At 49.0% G+C, this 19,817-nt stretch overlaps 1 protein-coding gene across 2 annotated transcripts; it reads left to right on the top strand.

Annotated features, from left to right (window-relative positions):
* Positions 1-4,159: 4,159 nt before the first annotated feature.
* On the top strand, positions 4,160-15,050 carry LOC140722840 (retinol-binding protein 1-like). Of its 2 annotated transcripts, none has more exons than XM_073037489.1 (4): positions 4,160-4,319; positions 6,525-6,703; positions 14,379-14,480; positions 14,708-15,050. In XM_073037489.1, the coding sequence occupies exons 1-4, from the start codon at positions 4,247-4,249 to the stop codon at positions 14,759-14,761; spliced, it is 408 nt and encodes a 135-aa protein (XP_072893590.1). In that variant the 5' UTR covers positions 4,160-4,246; the 3' UTR covers positions 14,762-15,050. The 2 variants fall into 2 exon arrangements, with proteins under 2 accessions (XP_072893590.1, XP_072893591.1); XM_073037490.1 differs by lacking the exon at positions 4,160-4,319 and adding an exon at positions 4,344-4,455.
* Positions 15,051-19,817: the final 4,767 nt, after the last annotated feature.

Below are 19,817 nucleotides of genomic sequence, written 5' to 3'. Positions count from 1 at the left end.
TCCAGTGAGTACAGGCCCAGAGACATCAAACACTCCTCATAGGTTAACTCATTCAATCCTGAGATCATTCTTCATAAGCTGTTGTGGCAGCACCTGGCAGAGGCCTCCAGTCTGAGAGACAACCTTTCTCCAGAACCCTCTGCTTTCGACAGTCTACCCACACAGGGGGGAGTTATCGTGTGGAAAATAAACTAGGACAGGTTCATTGGTTGGAAAGTTTCACTTCAGAATGTGTAAACTATGGAATAAAGTGCAATCGGAAATATATATTCTGCTTTATGGTATATTTTATGTACATTTTGTGTATTTTACGTGCTTTTGTTCCTCTCTGTGCCCTGTGGTGCATCAGGTGGCAAACCTTTCCATTTCCTTTTGCCCAGTCTAGCACGGATGGAAGAGCCGGCCGGATTTGAACCCAGGACCGCTCACTGCACCAGCACCACTGGCCAGCTATTTTGTGCACATGTCTTGGACACACACACACACACACACACACACTCACACACACACACACACACACACACACACACACACACACACACACACACACACACACACACACACACACACACACACACACACACACACACACCCCGTATATATACATTAATAAACGCAATAAACTTTCTCAATAGAAAGGCTGGCTCTGTTGTGGGAGTCAAACTGGACACTCTGGAGGCTGTAGTAGAACAAAGCACCCTGTGGAAAATCCTGGCAACCCTGGACAATGTTTCCCTCCCTCTGCATGCCACCTTGACTGAACAGAGGAGCATTTTTAGTGACAGACTGAGACACTGCACTGCTCCAAATGAGGTCATTCCTACCCTTGACCATGAGCCTCTATAATGAGTCAACCGACAGACGAGGACGTGATGACCCCCTCACCTGTTAGACTGCTTGAGGTAACTTCTTTTTTCTGTTTTCTTACTTCTCTTCTAATATTTGTATATCTGTGCACTTGTATTGCTACAGTGACACTGTCATTTCCTTCAGGATCAATAAAGTATCTGTCTTCCATCTACCTATCGGCCAGTCAGTTTGAACCAGTCCGGCCATTCTCCTCTGACCTCTCTCATTTACAAGGCGTTTTCGCCCACAGAGCTGCCACTCACTGGATGATTTTCTCCCCCACCATTCTCAGAAAACCCTCGAGATTGCTGTGTGTGGAAATCCCAGGAGATCAGCAGTTTCCAAGCCACAACTGTCCAGCGCCAGAGTCAGTGCCACTCAGGAAACACTCCTTCCCCATTCTAATGTCTCATCTGAGCAACAACTGAAATTCGTGACCATGTCTGCAGCCTTATATGCATTGAGCTGCTGCCACACAACTGGCAGATGAGATATTTGCATTAACAAGTGGTTGTACTCAATAAAGTGGCCTCTGAGTGGCCTCTGGTTACGATACAGTCACACATTAACATTAGCACAACTCCCCGAGTGGCATAGCCTGAAGGTTGATGGTGCACGGGATCGTGTCCTGGAGCCACGTTTCAGTAAGAACAAGAATGCAGCAGTTCCTCATCTCTTGCCGGTATCAGCCACAGATGAGGTTCTGGAGCAGGAAGGCGGGTTTCAGATCCCTGGGGCATTGCAACTAGTTCTGGGACAGGAGAGGATCAACGGTGGGGTTGGAGGGGGCATGGGGCTGGAGTCCAGGCGGAGAGGCGGCGGGTAGCAACACAGAGACCGACGCAAAAGTTGGAAAAGAGAAAAGTCAGAGGGGAGTAGAGAAAAGTCACAGAGCAAAAGACACAAGTGTTACGAGATTCTAAAGGGGCGAAGAGTGAGAGGGCAACCCTCACAAAATGCTGGAGGAACTCAGCAGGCCAGGCTGCATCTGTGGAAAAGAGTGAGCAGTCGGCATTTCAGGCTGAGACCCTTCATCAGAGCTGGAAAGGAAAGAGAAAGAAGCCCCTCTTCTTAATAAGAATAAGAAAGTCGGGGAACAGGAATACAGGTGATAGGTGATGCCCTCCCCCTTCCCTCCTCACCTCTTCTCTCCTCACCTGTCCATCACCTCCACCTGGTGCCCCTCCTCCTTCCCTTTCTCCCATGGTCCACTCTCCTCTCCTATCAGAGTCCTTCTTCTTCTTCAGTGCTTTACCTTTCCTAACTATCACCCCACCCCCCCCCCCCCAGCTTCTCACCCCATCCCCTCCACCTGGATTTGCCTATCACCTTCCAGCTTGTACTCCCCACCCAACCCCCAACTTCTTATTCTGGCTTTCTCCCACTGATTTATCAAAGGGGGATTGAAACCTTCCCCAACCCCCACCTTCTTATTCTGGCTTTCTCCCCCTTCCTTTCCAGTCCTGATGAAGGGTCTCAGCCCAAAATGTCGACTATTTATCCATTTTGGGTGTGTTTCTCTGCTTTTACAACAGCTGCGGAGTCTCTTGGCTGAGTGGTGTCATCACAACAACCTCTCACTCAATGTCAGTAAGAGCAATGAACTGACTGTAGGCTTCAGCAGAGGGAAGTCCATGAGCCAGTAATCGTCAGAGGTGGAGAGGGTCAGTAACTTAAAATTCCCGGGTGTCCCGATCTCAGAGGACCTGTCCCTTACACATCATATAAATATTATTGCTTAAGAAAGGACGACAGTGCGTCTACTTGCTCAGGAGTCTGTGGAGGTTTGGGATATCATTGAAAACCTGGGCAAACTTCTACAGATGTGTGGTGGAAAGTGTGCTGACTGGCTGCATTACGCCCTGGTACAGCAACACCAATGACTTTGAGTGGAAAATCCTACAAAAGGTAGTGGATTGGGCCCCGTACATCACGGGTAAAACCCTCCCAACCATTGAGCACATCTACAGGAAACGTTGTCACAGGAATGCAGCGTCCTCCATCAGAGATCCTCACCACCCAGGCCACGCTCTTTTCTCACTGCTGCCATCAGGAAGAAGGTACAGGAGCCTCAGGACTCACACCACCAGGGTCAGGGACAGTTACTACCCCCCGAACATCAGGAAGAAGGTACAGGAGCCTCAGGACTCACACCACCAGGGTCAGGGACAGTTACTACCCCCCGAACATCAGGAAGAAGGTACAGGAGCCTCAGGACTCACACCACCAGGGTCAGGAACAGATACTACCCCCCGAACATCAGGAAGAAGGTACAGGAGCCTCAGGACTCACACCACCAGGGTCAGGGACAGTTACTACCCTCCAAACATCAGGAAGAAGGTACAGGAGCCTCAGGACTCACACCACCAGGGTCAGGAACAGATACTACCCCCCGAACATCAGGAAGAAGGTACAGGAGCCTCAGGACTCACACCACCAGGGTCAGGGACAGTTACTACCCCTCAGACATCAGGAAGAAGGTACAGGAGCCTCAGGACTCACACCACCAGGGTCAGGGACAGTTACTACCCCCTGAACATCAGGAAGAAGGTACAGGAGCCTCAGGACTCACACCACCAGGGTCAGGAACAGTTACTACCCCCCAATCATCAGGCTCCTGAACAAAAGGGGATAGCGACTCTCATTCTACTGAGATTCCCACAACCGATGGTCTCATCCTGGGACTTCATCCTGTTACCTTGTTATTTCATGCTCATTATTTATGGCTGTTTATTTACATTTGCACAGTTTGTTGTTCATTGATTCTGTTTACAGTTACTGTTGTGTACATTTGCTAAGTGTACCCACGGGAAAAAGAATCTCAGGGCTGTCTGTGATGACATGCACCTACTCTGATGATAAATTTTACTTTGAACTTTGGGATTTTCATAACGTTATACTGCATTTCTTTTCTCCTGTGAATGCCCACGAGAAAATAAATCTCAAGGTACTTTGATAATACATTTCGAGACGGGAGGACGAGGGAGAACAGGGAGGTGGCAGAGAAAGAGAGAGAGGCGAGGGGAGAGAGCGGAGATAGAGACTTCAGAGGGGAGGGGACTGTGAAGAGGCAGGGGTCTAGAGAAGGAAAGGTGTAAGAGAGAACGGGAACGGGCGAGGGCGCAGGGGAAGAGAAAGAGGAAGCAGAAGTTAGACCAGAAACACGGAGACAGTGGGTGGGGGGGGGGGGGGGGAAGGGGAGGAGAGCTCTAGGAAGGAGGGAGGGAGTGGGGAGAGGGGTGGGTGAAAGGCTGAGTTAAGGGGAGGGGCGGTGGAAGACGGGAGGTTGGTCTTGGGAGAGAGGCGGGGACCAATCCGGCACTTCCTGTTTATAAACTGAGGACTGGAATCGGCTGTCGTGAGGGTCCGGTCGGAGCTGCAGGACAACGGGGCGAGAATGCCGCGGGATTACTCGGGAACTTACCAACTGGTCCACCAGGAAAACCTGGACGCCTACCTCAAGGCACTGGGTGAGGGAAGGGGAGTAGGGGGGCTGACGAGGAAGATGGGAGGGAGGTGGGCGAGAGACAGACGGTGGGGTGTGCGGTCCGAGCTCTGAACCACTTCCCCGCAGGCATTGGGCTGGCGCTGCGGATGGTGCTACAGGTTGGCAGAGTCCCGGGTGTGCGGTCCGAGCTCTGACCCGCTTCCCCACCCTCGGACGGTGGTATTAGGAGTCCCGGGTGTATGGTCCGACCTCTGACCCGCTTCCCCACCCTCGGGCGGTGGTATTGGGAGTCCCGGGTGTGCGGTCTGAGCTCTGACCCGCTTCCCCACCCTCGGGCTGTGGTATTGGGAGTCCCGGGTGTGCGGTCTGAGCTCTGACCCTCTTCCCCACCCTCGGACGGTGGTATTAGGAGTCCCGGGTGTATGGTCCGACCTCTGACCCGCTTCCCCACCCTCGGGCGGTGGTATTGGGAGTCCCGGGTGTGTGGTCCGAGCTCTGACCCGCTTCCCCACCCTCGGGCGGTGGTATTGGGAGTCCCGGGTGTGTGGTCCCACCTCTGACCCGCTTCCCCACCCTCGGACGGTGGTATTGGGAGTCCCGGGTGTGTGGTCTGAGCTCTGACCCTCTTCCCCTCAGACATCGGGCGGTGGTATTGGGAGTCCCGGGTGTGTGGTCCCACCTCTGACCCGCTTCCCCACCCTCGGACGGTGGTATTGGGAGTCCCGGGTGTGTGGTCTGAGCTCTGACCCTCTTCCCCTCAGACATCGGGCGGTGGTATTGGGAGTCCCGGGTGTGCGGTCTGAGCTCTGACCCTCTTCCCCTCAGACATCGGGCGGTGGTATTGGGAGTCCCGGGTGTGTGGTCCCACCTCTGACCCTCTTCCCCTCAGACATCGGGCGGTGGTATTGGGAGTCCCGGGTGTGCGGTCTGAGCTCTGACCCTCTTCCCCTCAGACATCGGGCGGTGGTATTGGGAGTCCCGGGTGTGTGGTCTGAGCTCTGACCCTCTTCCCCTCAGACATCGGGCGGTGGTATTGGGAGTCCCGGGTGTGTGGTCTGAGCTCTGACCCTCTTCCCCTCAGACATCGGGCGGTGGTATTGGGAGTCCCGGGTGTGTGGTCCCACCTCTGACCCTCTTCCCCTCAGACATCGGGCGGTGGTATTGGGAGTCCCGGGTGTGCGGTCTGACCTCTGACCCTCTTCCCCTCAGACATCGGACGGTGGTATTGGGAGTCCCGGGTGTGCGGTCCCACCTCTGACCCTCTTCCCCTCAGACATCGGGCGGTGGTATTGGGAGTCCCGGGTGTGCGGTCTGAGCTCTGACCCTCTTCCCCTCAGACATCGGGCGGTGGTATTGGGAGTCCCGGGTGTGTGGTCTGAGCTCTGACCCTCTTCCCCTCAGACATCGGGCGGTGGTATTGGGAGTCCCGGGTGTGCGGTCTGACCTCTGACCCTCTTCCCCTCAGACATCGGACGGTGGTATTGGGAGTCCCGGGTGTGTGGTCCGAGCTCTGACCCGCTTCCCCACCCTCGGGCTGTGGTATTGGGAGTCCCGGGTGTGCGGTCTGAGCTCTGACCCTCTTCCCCTCAGACATCGGGCGGTGGTATTGGGAGTCCCGGGTGTGCGGTCTGAGCTCTGACCCTCTTCCCCTCAGACATCGGGCGGTGGTATTGGGAGTCCCGGGTGTGCGGTCTGAGCTCTGACCCTCTTCCCCTCAGACATCGGGCGGTGGTATTGGGAGTCCCGGGTGTGTGGTCCCACCTCTGACCCTCTTCCCCTCAGACATCGGGCGGTGGTATTGGGAGTCCCGGGTGTGCGGTCTGAGCTCTGACCCTCTTCCCCTCAGACATCGGGCGGTGGTATTGGGAGTCCCGGGTGTGCGGTCCTAGCTCTGACCCTCTTCCCCTCAGACATCGGGCGGTGGTATTGGGAGTCCCGGGTGTGCGGTCTGAGCTCTGACCCTATTCCCCTCAGACATCGGGCGGTGGTATTGGGAGTCCCGGGTGTGTGGTCCGAGCTCTGACCCTCTTCCCCTCAGACATCGGGCGGTGGTATTGGGAGTCCCGGGTGTGCGGTCCGAGCTCTGACCCTCTTCCCCTCAGACATCGGGCGGTGGTATTGGGAGTCCCGGGTGTGTGGTCCGAGCTCTGACCCGCTTCCCCACCCTCGGGCTGTGGTATTGGGAGTCCCGGGTGTATGGTCTGAGCTCTGACCCTCTTCCCCTTAGACATCGGGCTGCCCCTCCGGAAGGTAGTGAACCTGCTTCGACCCACCAAGGAGGTGCAGCAGGACGGGAGTCACATGGTGATCCGCACCCTCACCGCCCTGCGCTCCTACACCATGGAGTTCGACGTGGGCGTCCAGTTCGAGGAGAACCTGGGACCCATCGACGGACGCAAGTGTCAGGTGGGTCCTGTCCCGGGGCTCGGGCCATCTCAGAAGGTGGGGGTGTCCCATCGCACATAAGCTGATCTCTCCAAACCACCCTCTTCACCCATCTCCGCCTGCCAAACACCCCTCTCCTCTCCCTCCCTCTGCATTCTCCTCCCAAACCCACCCCTCCACCGTGCCTCCTCTCCTCACTCGTCACTCACATTTCCCTCTCCTACACGCCTCATCGTCTGCACACCTCCCCATCCATTAAACTCCCCCAACCACATCTCACTCCCCTCCCTTGCAAAGACCAATTTTATCTCCGTCCCTTTCTCTCTCCCCCAGAGGGTGAGGGAGAGCCACAGTGACGAGGGGACAGGTGGCTGGAGGAGCAGGACCGGGGAGGAGAGACAGTGAAGGAGGGCAGTTGAGGGATGAAATGCAGGAGAGTGGAGAGGAAGAGTCAGCTGACCTGAGGGAGCAAGGAGTCAACTTCTGATCAGGCAGTTCAGATCCATCCAAAACCCGCTCAATCACTTCCTCAAAAGTTCAGTCACTTTAGTGAAGGTAGAGTGTGGACGTGATGTCTATGGATTTCAGTAAAGGTGTTTCACATTGGTGAAGGGAGAGTGTGGACGTGGTGTCTATGGATTTCAGTAAAGGTGTTTCACATTGGTGAAGGTAGAGTGTGGACGTGATGTCTATGGATTTCAGTAAAGGTGTTTCACATTGGTGAAGGTAGACTGTGGACGTGGTGTCTATGGATTTCAGTAAAGGTGTTTCACATTGGTGAAGGTAGACTGTGGACGTGGTGTCTATGGATTTCAGTAAAGGTGTTTCACATCGATGAAGTTAGAGCGCTTGATGTGGTGTATATGGATTTCAGTTGACGTGTTTCACATCGATGAAGGTAGAGTGGTGGATATGGTGTCTATGGATTTCAGTCAATACGTTTCAGCCTTGTGAATGCAGAGTTCTGGATCTCATGTCTATGGATTTCAGTAAAGGTGTTCTTCACTGGTGAGCGTAGAGTGGAGGTGGTGGTTTTTATAGATTTCGGTGAAGGTATTTCACATTGAGGAAGGTAGAGTGGTTGATGTGGTGTCTATGGTTTTCAGTAAAGGTGTTCTTCACTGGTGAGCGTAGAGTGGAGGTGGTGGTTTTTATAGATTTCAGTAAAGCTGTTTCACATTGAGGAATGTAGAGTGTTTGACATGGTGTCTATGTATTTCAGTAAAGGCATATATGGATTTCAGTAAAAGTGTTTCAAATTGCTGAAGGTAGAGTGGTTGATTCCCTGTCTATGGATTTCCGTAAAGGTGTTTCACATTGAAGAAGGTACAGTGGTGGATGTGGTGTTTATGGACATTAGTAAAGATGTTTTACATTGATGAAGGTAGAGCGTTGAATGTGATATCTATGATTCAGAAAAGGTGATTCACATTGGTGAATATAGAGCGCTTGATGTGGTGTCTATGGATTTCAGTAAGGGTGTTTCATGTTGGTGAAGTTAGAGCGCTTGATGTGCTGTATTTGGACTTCAGTAAAAGTGTGTCACATTGAGGAAGGTAGAGTGGTGAACGTGGTGTCTATGGATATCAGTAAAGGTGATTCACTTTGGTGAATGTAGAGCATTGGATATGGTATCTACAATTTCAGTAAAGGTGTATCACATTGGTGAAGGTAGAGTGGTTGATGTGGTGACTATGCATTGTAGCAAAGATGTTCCACATTGGTGAGGGTAGAGCTGTGAACATGGTGTCTGTGGATATTACTAAAGGTGTTTCACATTGATGGAAGTTGAGCGCTTGATGTGGTGTCCATGGAGTTCAGATAAACGTATTTCACACTGGTGAGTGTGGAGCATTGGTTGTCATGTTTATCAATTTCAGTAAAGGTGTTTCACATTGGTGAAGGTAGAGTGGTGGATCTCGTGTCTATGGATTTCAGTAAAGGTGTGTCACATTGAGGATGGTACAGTGGTGAGCATGGTGTCTATGGGTTTCAGAAAATGTGATTCACTGTGGTGAATGTCGAGCTTTGGATATGGTAGCTACAATTTCAGTAAAGGTGTTTCACATTGGTGAAGGTAGAGCGCTTGATGTGGTGTCTATGAATTTCAGTAAAGTTTTTTCACATTGATGAAGGTAGAGTGGTTGATGTAGTGTCTATGGATTTCAGTAAAAGTATTTCACATTGATGGAAGTTGAGCACTTGATGTAATTTCCATGGAGTTCAGTAAACATATTTCACATGGGTGTGTGTGGAGCGTTGGTTGTCATGTTTATCAATTTCAGTAAATGTGGTTCATGTTGGTGAAGGTAGAGCAGAGGATCTTGTGTATATGGATTTCAGTAAGGGTGTGTCACAATGGTGAAGTTAGAGAGCTTGATGTGGTGTATATGGATTTCAGTAAAGGTGTTTAATATTGGTGAAGGTAGAGCTGTGGAAGTGGAGTCTATCAATTTCAGTAAAGGTGTTTCACATTGGTGAAGGTAGAGTGGTTGATGTGGTGTCTATGGATTTCAGTAAAGGTGTTCTTCACTGGTGAGCGTAGAGTGGAGGTGGTGGCTTTTATAGATTTTGGAGAAGGTATTTCACATTGAGGATGGTAGAGTGGTGGATCTCATGTCTGTGGATTTCAGTAAAGGTGTTTCACATTGATGAATGTAGAGTGGTTGATGTGGTGTCCATGTCTATTAGTAAATGTTTTTCCCGTTGGAGAAGGTAGAGTGGTTGACGTGGTGTCTATGGATTTCAGTAAAGGTGTTTCACATTGGTGAAGGTAGAGTGGTTGACGTGGTGTCTATGGATTTTTGTAAAGGTGTTTCACATTGGTGAAGGTAGTGCGTTGACGTGGTGTCTGTGGATTTCTGTTAACGAGTTTCAGATCGATGAAGGTAGAGTACAGAAGTGGTGTCTACGGATTTCAGAAAAGGTGTTTCACTTTGTTGAATGTAGAGCTGTGTATCTTGTTTCTATGCATTACAGTAAAGGTGTTTCATATTGATGAAGGTAGAGCAGTGGAGATTTTATCCATGAATTTCAGTAGAAGGTAGAGCAGTGGACGCGGTGTCTATGATTTCAGAAAAAGGTGTTTCATATTAGTGAAGATAGAGCAGTGGACGCGGTGTCTATGATTTCAGAAAAAGGTGTTTCATATTAGTGAAGATAGAGCAGTGGGAGTGGTGTCTATCGATTTCAGTAAAGATGTTTCACATTGATGTAGGTAGAGTGGTTGATCTGGTGTCTATGGATTTCAGTAAAAGTATTTCACATTGATGGAAGTTGAGCGCTTGATGTGATTTCCATGGAGTTCAGTAAATGTATTTCACATTGATGTGTGTGGAGCGTTGGTTGTCATGTTTATCAATTTCAGTAAATGTGTTTCATGTTGCTGAAGTTAGAGCACTTGATGTGGTGTACATGGATTTCAGTAAAAGTGTGTCACATTGAGGAAGGTAGAGTGGTGAACGTGGTGTCTATGGATATCAGTAAAGGTGATTCACTTTGGTGAATGTAGAGCATTGGATATGGTATCTACAATTTCAGTAAAGGTGTATCACATTGGTGAAGGTAGAGTGGTTGATGTGGTGACTGTGCATTGTAGCAAAGATGTTCCACATTGGTGAGGGTAGAGCTGTGAATCTCATATCTATAGATTTCAGTAAAAGTGTTTCAAATTGATGAAAGTAGAGCAGTTGATTCCCTGCCTATGTATTTCAGTAAATGTGTTTCAAATTGATGAAGGTAGAGTGGTGAACGTGGTGTCTATGGATATCAGTAAAGGTGATTCACTTTGGTGAATGTAGACCTGTGGATCTTGTTTCTATGGATTACAGTAAAGGTGTTCCACATTGATGAAGGTAGAGCAGTGGAGATTTTATCCATGAATTTCAGTAGAAGGTAGAGCGGTGGATGAGGTGTCTATGGATATTAGTAAAGGTGTTTCACATTGATGAAGGTAGAGCGGTGAACGTGGTGTCTTTGAATTTCAATAAATGTGGCTCACTTTGGTGAATGTAGAGCATTGGATATGGTATCTACAGTTTCAGTAAAGGTGTTTCACATTGGTGATGGTAGAGCGGTGGATCTCGTATCTATGGATTTCAGTAAAGCTGTTTCACCTTGGTGAGGGTAGAGCACTTGATGTGGTGTCTATGGATTTCAGTAAAGGTGTTTCACATTGAGGAAGGTAGAGTGGTTAACGTGGTGCCTATGGATTTCAGTAAAGGTGTGTCACGATGGTGAAGTTAGAGAGCTTGATGTGGTGTATATGGATTTCAGTAAAGGTGTTTAATATTGGTGAAGGTAGAGCAGTGGAAGTGGAGTCTATCAATTTCAGTAAAGGTGTTTCACATTGGTGAAGGTAGAGTGGTTGATGTGGTGTCTATGGTTTTCAGTAAAGGTGTTCTTCACTGGTGAGCGTAGAGTGGAGGTGGTGGTTTTTATAGATTTTGGTTGAAGGTATTTCACATTGAGGAAGGTAGAATGGTTAATGTGGTGTCTTTGGATATTAGTAAATGTTTTTCCTGTTGGTGAAGGTAGAGTTGTGTGTACGGTTTCTATGGATTTCAGTGACTTGTTTCACATTGTTGAAGTTAGAGCGGTGTATCTCGTATCCATTCATTTCAGTAAAAGTGTTTCAAATTGCTGAAGGTAGAGCGGTTGATTCCCTGTCTATGGATTTCAGTAAAGGTGTTTCACCTTGGTGAGTGTAGAGCACTTGATGTGGTGTATATGGATTTCAGTAAAGGTGTTTCATATTGGTGAAGTTAGAGGGGTGGATCTCGAGTCTATGGATTACAGTAAAGGTGTCTCATCTTGATGAAGTTAGAGCAATTGATGTGGTGTCGACAGATTTCAGTAAAGCTGTTTCATGTTGATGAATGTAGAGAGGTGGATGTGATACCTATAGAATTCAGTAAAGTTTTCTCAAATTGGTAAATGGTAGAGCAGTGTATGTGCTGTCTATCATTTTCAGTAAAGCTGTTTCACATTGATGAACGTTGAACTGTTGAGGTGCAGTCTATGGATTTCAGAACAGATGTTCCACATTGGTGAAGGTAGAGTGATGGATGCGGTGTCTACAGATATCAGTAAAGATGTTTCATATTGGTGAAGGTTGAGCGGTTGATGTGGTGTCCATGGAGTTCAGTAATTGTGCTTCACCTTGGTAAGGGTAGATCTGTGGATGTGGTGTTTATCGATTACAGTAAAGGTTATTCATTTTGTGAAGGTTGAGCAGTTGATGTGGTGTCTATACATTTCAGTAAAGTGTTTCACATTAGTGAACGTAGAGCTGTTGACGTGATGTCTATGGATTTCAGTAGAGGTGTGTCACATTGGTGAAGGTAGAGTGGTGGATCTTGAGCCTATGGATTTCAGTAAATCTGGTTCATATTGTTGAAATTAGAATGGTTGATGTGCTGTCTATGGATTTGAGTAAAGGTGTCTGATATTGATGAAGGTGGAGCGTTTGTTGTGGTGTCTACGGATTTCCGTAAACGTGTTTCATGTTGATGAAGGTTGAGCGGTTTACGTGGTGTCCATCGAATTCAGTAAGTGTGTTTCACATTGGTGAGGACAGATCTGTGGTTGTGGTTTTTATCGATTTCTGTAATGGTGTTTCACATTGGTGAAGGTAGAGCGGCTGATGTGGTGTCTATACATTTCAGTAAAGGTGTTTCAGTTTGGTGAATGTAGAGTTGTGCATCTTGTTTCTATGGATTTCAGTAAATCTGTACTCACTGGAGTTTAGAAGAATGAGGGGGGATCTCATTGTATGAGGAGTGTTTGATGTCTCTGGGCATGTACTCACTGGAGTTTAGAAGAATGAGGGGGGGATCTCATTGTATGAGGAGTGTTTGATGTCGCTGGGCCTGTACTCACTGGAGTTTAGAAGAATGAGGGGGGGATCTCATTGTATGAGGAGTGTTTGATGTCGCTGGGCCTGTACTCACTGGAGTTTAGAAGAATGAGGAGGGATCTCATTGTATGAGGAGTGTTTGATGTCTCTGGGCCTGTTCTCACTGGAGTTTAGAAGAATGAGGGGGGAATCTCATTGTATGAGGAGTGTTTGATGTCTCTGGGCCTGTACTCACTGGAGTTTAGAAGAATGAGGGGAGATCTCATTGTATGAGGAGTGTTTGATGTCTCTGGGCCTGTACACACTGGAGTTTAGAAGAATGAAGGGGGATCTCATTGTATGAGGAGTGTTTGATGTCTCTGGGCCTGTACTCACTGGAGTTTAGAAGAATGAGGGGGGATCTCATTGTATGAGGAGTGTTTGATGTCTCTGGGCCTGTACTCACTGGAGTTTAGAAGAATGAGGGGGGGAGATCTCATTGTATGAGGAGTGTTTGATGTCTCTGGGTCTGTACTCACTAGAGTTTAGAAGAATGAGGGGGGATCTCATTGTATGAGGAGTGTTTGATGTCTCTGGGCCTGTACTCACTGGAGTTTAGAAGAATGAGGGGGGGATCTCATTGTATGAGGAGTGTTTGATGTCTCTGGGCCTGTACTCACTGGAGTTTAGAAGAATGAGGGGGGATCTCATTGTATGAGGAGTGTTTGATGTCTCTGGGCCTGTACTCACTGGAGTTTAGAAGAATGAGGGGGGATCTCATTGTATGAGGAGTGTTTGATGTCTCTGGGCCTGTACTCACTGGAGTTTAGAAGAATGAGGGGGGGATCTCATTGTATGAGGAGTGTTTGATGTCTCTGGGTCTGTACTCACTGGAGTTTAGAAGAATGAGGGGGGGATCTCATTGTATGAGGAGTGTTTGATGTCTCTGAGCCTGTACTCGATCAGTCAAATGGTCTAATTCTGCTCCTATATCTTACGGTCTTACTGTTTAAGATCTTAGAAGAATGGAGAGGGATCCTCTTGAAACCCTACTAAATATTGAAAAGCCTAGATGGAGTGAATGTTTCGGGACCTGCGGGAACTGCCTCAGAACAGCAGAATTTCCTTTAGAACAGGGGTGAAGAGTTTCTTCGAGGGTGGTGACTGTGTGGAATTCGTTGCCACAGACAGATGTGGAGGCTGGATCATTGGGTGTACTTAAAGCGGACATTGATTGGTGCTTAAAGGTTTCAAAGGTTACAGGGAGAAGGCATGAGAATGGGGTTGTGAGGGATAATAAATCAGGCTTGATGGAATGGGGGAGCAGACTCGATGGGCCCAATGGCCTGACTCTACTCCTATATCTGACTGTGCTCAGTTCTGGTCCCGTTGTGGGAAGGACATGGAAGTTTCAGAGAGGGCTCAGAGGACGTTCAGCAAGGTGCTGCCTGTGTTAAAGAGCAAGCCTGCCGGGCTTTTCTCTCTGGAGCGAAGGAGGGTGAGAGGTGACTTGATAGAGGTGTACAAGATGAGGGACAGAGAGAGGAGAGCGCCAGTGCAGTTTTCGGAGGGCAGGAAGGGAGAGGATGTCCATTGAAGCTGATTGGAGAGATGTACGTTGGGGGGTGGGTGGAGGTGGATGTCAGATGTGGGTTTATTTACACAGAGCGCTGTGGATGCCTGGAATGCACTAGATGTGTTCAAGCAACTCTTGGGCACATTGATGATTGGTTAAAAGATAAGGTTGATTTTTGAGTAGGTTAAAGGCTGGACAGAAGATCGTGGGCCAAGGGGCCCGTATTGTGCTGTTTTATGTTTTGTGTTTCAAACGTGACTAACCACTCCCCCCTCCCGACGTAGACGACTGTGCAGTGGGACGGAGACCGTCTGGTCTGCACGCAGCTCGGTGAGAAGCAGGACCGGGGCTGGACCCACTGGCTGGAGGGAGACATGCTACACCTGGTGAGGAGATGGTCCCGATCATCGCGAGGGGTTCGGACCCCGCCGCGGGCTGCTGCGGGGGGGGGGCTCGGTATGCGGGCATCTGCGCTGTGTGGGTGTGTGTGAGTCTGTCCGCGTGTCGCTGAGTGGGTGGTCCTGATGCGTTGCTCCACGAGCGTACGTCGCCGTGTGCGTGGGCTCGCGCTCTGTCTTCCCGCACTGACCGCGCCCCGTTCCCGTCTCTGCAGGAGATGCACGCCGAGGGGGCCGTCGCCAAGCAGGTGTTCCAGAGGAAGACGTAGATCACAACTGGAGACAGGGCTCCTCACCGCGTCACAAACTGACCCCTTCCTCCCGGCCCTCCCCTCTCCTTTGACCCACCCTCCCTGAATTCCTCTCCCTTTCCCCAAGCCTCCCCTTCATCCTGTAAGGATATCATTAAAATCCCGTTCACTGTTAACGTGCCAAGCCTGCGCCAGTGTCTGCGGTTCACTGGCTGTTTGGCTCCTCGATTATGTATAGCTTTTCTCGGGGCGGCATAGGATGACATAAATGTACTTGGATAATAAATTTCTACTTTGACTTTTGAAAGGGCAAGCGAGTCTGTGGTTGCCACCAAATCTGCCAGTGTGGTAGATGCAGGAGATGTCGAGCAACTCACACAAAGCGGTGGAAGGAACTCAGCAGGTCCCGGTGAAGGGCCTCGACCCGAAGCGGCAGCTGTTTATTCCCCTTCCGTGTGGAGGGCCGTCCTGGCTCACAGTGGGGCCTACACTCAGCGGCCCTCCTCTCCCTAATGAAGTGGCCACTGAGTGTATGTCCATGATCTTCAGCTGCTGTGGCCCACCCGCTGTGAGGTTCGACGTGCTGTGCGTTCAGAGATGCTCCTCTGCACACCAGTGTTGTGACGTGTGGTTGTTTGAGTCACTGTCAGCTTGAACCAGTCCGGCCATTCTCCTCTCACCTCTCTCATTAACAAGGCCCTGTCACCCACAGAACTGCCACTCACTGGGTGCTTTTTGTCTTTCACACCGTTCTCCGTCAACTCCTGAAAAGTGCGTGATCAACAGTCTCTGGGATACTCAAACCACCCTGCCTGGCACCAACAATCACTCCATGGTCAAAAACAAGAGAAAATCTACAGTTGCTGGAATTCCAAAGCAACACACACCCACAGACACAGAGACACACTCACACTCACACACACACTGACACTCACACACACACACTCACACACACACACTCACACTCACACACACACAGAGGCACACACACACACACGCACACACACACACACACACACACACACACACACACTCACACACACACACACACTCACACACACTCACACACACACACACACACACACACTCACACACACACACACACACACTCACACACACACACACACACACACTCACACACACACACTCACACTCACACTCACACACATTCACACTCACACACACACACACACACACACAGTGCAAGAGGTGCTCAGCAGGTCAGGCAGCGTCTGTGGGAAAGAGTAAACAGTCGACGTTTCAGGCCAAGACCCTTCATCAGGACTCTCCAGGTCACTTGGATCCCATTCCTAAATCACTCTGATGTTTGGTCTGAACAGCGACTGAACCCCATGGCCCTGTCTGCAGGCTTTTACACATCGAGTTGCTGTCCATTGATCTGCTGATCAGGTGTTTTTTGCATTAACGAGCAGGTCTGTGAGGTGTACCTAATATAGGGCCGTGGAATCGCGGATGCAAGTTAACCCCAACATGGGTGAGATGGCTGGAGAGTGTTGTAGAACTCGGGGGCTGCTCTGAGAGTTTGGGGGGGGGGGGTCAGTGAAGGAGGCATACCAGACGGGGCTATGAATACAGGAGTCGGGACGACCCGTTGTCAGTGAGATAGCACTCGGTCACCCGGCTGTAGGGAGGGTGCATTTAAGCTGGAGAGGGGTCAGGAGCGATAGGTTGCCGGGCTCGAGTTATCAGATCATAATACCGTAACACCATTAGACATGGGGGCAGTACCAGGCCATTCAGCCCCTTGAATCTGCTCTGCCATTCCATCAGGACTGATTTACTATCCCTGTAACCTTTGATGCCCTCACTAACCAAGAACCTGTCAGCCTCAGCTTTAAACATTCCCAATGACTTGGCCTCCACAGCTGTCTGCGGCAATGAATTCCACAGAGTCACCGCCCTGTGGCTCAGGAAATCCCTCCTCATCTCTGTCCTGAAGGAACGTCCTTCTACCCCGAGGCTTTGCCCTCTGGCCCTAGGCTCCCCCACCAGAGGAAGCGCTCTCTCCACGCCTGCTCTAGGCCTTTCGATAAGTGATGGGTTTCAATGAGACCCCACACACCCATTCTTCTAAACTCAGAGAGTCAAGGTGCAGAAACATCGAACGGGCCTCATACATTGACCCTTTCATTCCCCTGACCATTCTCCAGTCCTGCCGAAGGGTCTCAGCCTGAAACGTCGACTGTTCACTCATTTCCACAGATGCCGCCTGACCTGCTGAGTTCCTCCAGCATTTTGTGTGGATTTCCAGTCTCTGCAGAACTTCCCTCGCTTATCATTCTCGGGCTTCTGGTCTGGCTGGGGCCATTTTCCCTGGAGCTGAGGAGGCAGAAAGATGACCTATATAACCATTTAACAATTACAGCACGGAAACAGGCCACCTGGGCCCTTCTAGTCCGTGTTGAACGCTTACTCTCACCTAATCCCACTGACCTGCACTCAGCCCATAACCCTCCATTCCTTTCCTGTCCATATACCTATCCAATTATACTTTAAATGACAATATCAAACCTGTCTCTACCACTTCTACTGGAAGCTCCACAGCTACCACTCTCTGAGTAAAGAAGCTACCCCTCATGTTACCCCTAAACCTTTGCCCCCTAATTCTCAACTCATGTCCTCTTGTTTGAATCTCCCCTACTCTCAATGCAAAAAGCCTATCCACGTCAACTCGATCTATCCCCCTCGTTATTTTAAATACCTCTGTCAAGTCCCCCCTCAACCTTCTACGCTCCAAAGAATAAAGACCTATCTTGTTCAACCTTTCTCTGTAACTTAGGTGCTGAAACCCAGGTAACATTCTAGTAAATCTTCTCTGTACTCTCTCTATTTTGTTGACATCTTTCCTATAATTCGGTGACCAGAACTGTACACAATACTCCAACTTTGGCCTCACCAATGCCTTGTACAATTTTAACATTACATCCCAACTCCTATACTCAATGCTCTGATTTATAAAGAACAGCATACCAAAAGCTTTCTTCACCACCCTATCCTCATGAGATTCCACCTTCAGGGAACTATGCACCATTATTCCTAGATCACTCTGTTCTACTGCATTCTTCAATGCCCTACCATTTACCATGTATGTCCTATTTGGATTATTCCTACCAAAATGTAGCACCTCACACTTATCAGCATTAAACTCCATCTGCCATCGTTCAGCCCACTCTTCTAACCGGCCGAAATCTCTCTGCAAGCTTTGAAAACTTACTTCATTATCCACAACGCCACCTACCTTAGTATCATCTGCATACTTACTAATCTAATTTACCACCCCATCATCCAGATCATTAATGTATATGACAAACAACATTGGACCCAGTACAGATCCCTGAGGCACACCACTAGTCACCGGCCTCCAACCTGACAAACAGTTATCCACCACTACTCTCTGGCATCTCCCATCCAGCCACTGCTGAATCCATTTTACTACTTCAATATTAACACCTAACGATTGAACCTTCCTAACTGACCTTCCGTGCAGACCTGACAGAAGTTTGCGAGACCACACACCAACAGACAGGCAGAGTCTCGTCTCTGATGTAGGGCTGTCTAAAACTAAAGGGTTAAGCTGACAGGGAAGAGGGTGACAGGGCTCAGTCTTCCGTACAGTTAATTGTCGGGGAGGCAACACACACAAACTGCAGCATACCTGAGCACACTCAACGGTCGGCATTTCAGGTTGAAACCCTTCACCGAGACTCGGACTCCAGTTATTTACCAGCAGCCTGTTGAGACTATACGTGTGTGTGTGTGTGTGTGTGTGTGAGTATAATCTATCTGTGTGTATGAGTGTAGTCAATGTGTGTTTGTGTGTAATCTGTGTATGTGTCTATGAGTGTAGTCTATATGTGTGTGTGTGTGTATGAGTATAGTCTGTGTGTGTGTGTATGAATGTAATCTATGTGTGCGTGTTTGTATGTGTATGAGTGTAGTCTGTGTGTGTGAGTAGTCTATATATATATATATGTAAGAGTGTAATCTATGTGTGTGTGTGAATGTAATCTATATGTGTGTGTGAATGTAATCTATGTGTGTGTATGAGTGTAGTCTGTGTGTGTATGAGTGTAGTCTATATGTGTGTGTGTAAATGTAATCTATCTGTGTGTGTATGAGTGTAGTCTATGTGTGTGTGTGTAAATGTAATCTATCTGTGTGTGTATGAGTGTAGTCTGTGTGTGTATGAGTGTAGTCTATATGTGTGTGTGAATGTAATCTATCTGTGTGTATGTGTAGTCTGTGTGTGAATGTAATCTATCTGTATGAGTGTAGTCTGTGTGTATGAGTGTAGCTGTGTGTGTGTATGAGTGTAGTCTGTGTGTGTGTGTGTATGAGTGTAGTCTGTGTGTGTGAATGTAATCTATCTGTATGAGTGTAGTCTGTGTGTGTGAATGTAATCTATCTGTGTATGAGTGTAGCTGTGTGTGTGTATGAGTGTAGTCTGTGTGTGTGTGAATGTAATCTATCTGTGTGTATGAGTGTAGTCTGTGTGTGTGGGTGTGTAGCTGTGTGTGTGTGTGTGTGAATGTAATCTATCTGTGTGTGTATGAGTGTAGTCTGTGTGTGTGTGAATGTAATCTGTGTGTGTATGAGTGTAGTCTGTGTGTGTATGAGTGTAGCTGTGTGTGTGTATGAGTGTAGTCTGTGTGTGTGTGTGTATGAGTGTAGCTGTGTGTGTGTGTGTGAATGTAATCTATCTGTGTGTGTATGAGTGTAGTCTGTGTGTGTTGCTCTGGATTTCGATCGTCTCGTGTTCGTACCTTGGGGATGAAATGAGCCCTGAGCTCACGCTACTGGGTCCACACTGTGCAACACCCTATCTCTCTCCCGACTCACCCCTTCCTCTTCTCTCTCTGTCTTACCCAACTCCCTCTCTTCAGGGATGGGGTGGAGAGAGTGCATCTGGGTGCGAGGGAGGATGAACCAGCCAGCATGCCAAGAAGTGGCTGGCACCAAGCCGATGGGCCAAGCGGCCTCTGGCGGGAAGTGACGGGTGTCCTGCTGACTGTTGTGACACATTCCTCGCTGCGTGTGACAAGAACAAGTCGAG

The sequence above is a fragment of the Hemitrygon akajei genome, unplaced genomic scaffold, assembly GCF_048418815.1.
Source record: "Hemitrygon akajei unplaced genomic scaffold, sHemAka1.3 Scf000090, whole genome shotgun sequence".
Classification (NCBI taxonomy): Eukaryota; Metazoa; Chordata; class Chondrichthyes; order Myliobatiformes; family Dasyatidae; genus Hemitrygon; species Hemitrygon akajei.
Note: the sequence above shows the minus strand (reverse complement) of the source record. Positions and strands in the feature narration are given on the sequence as shown.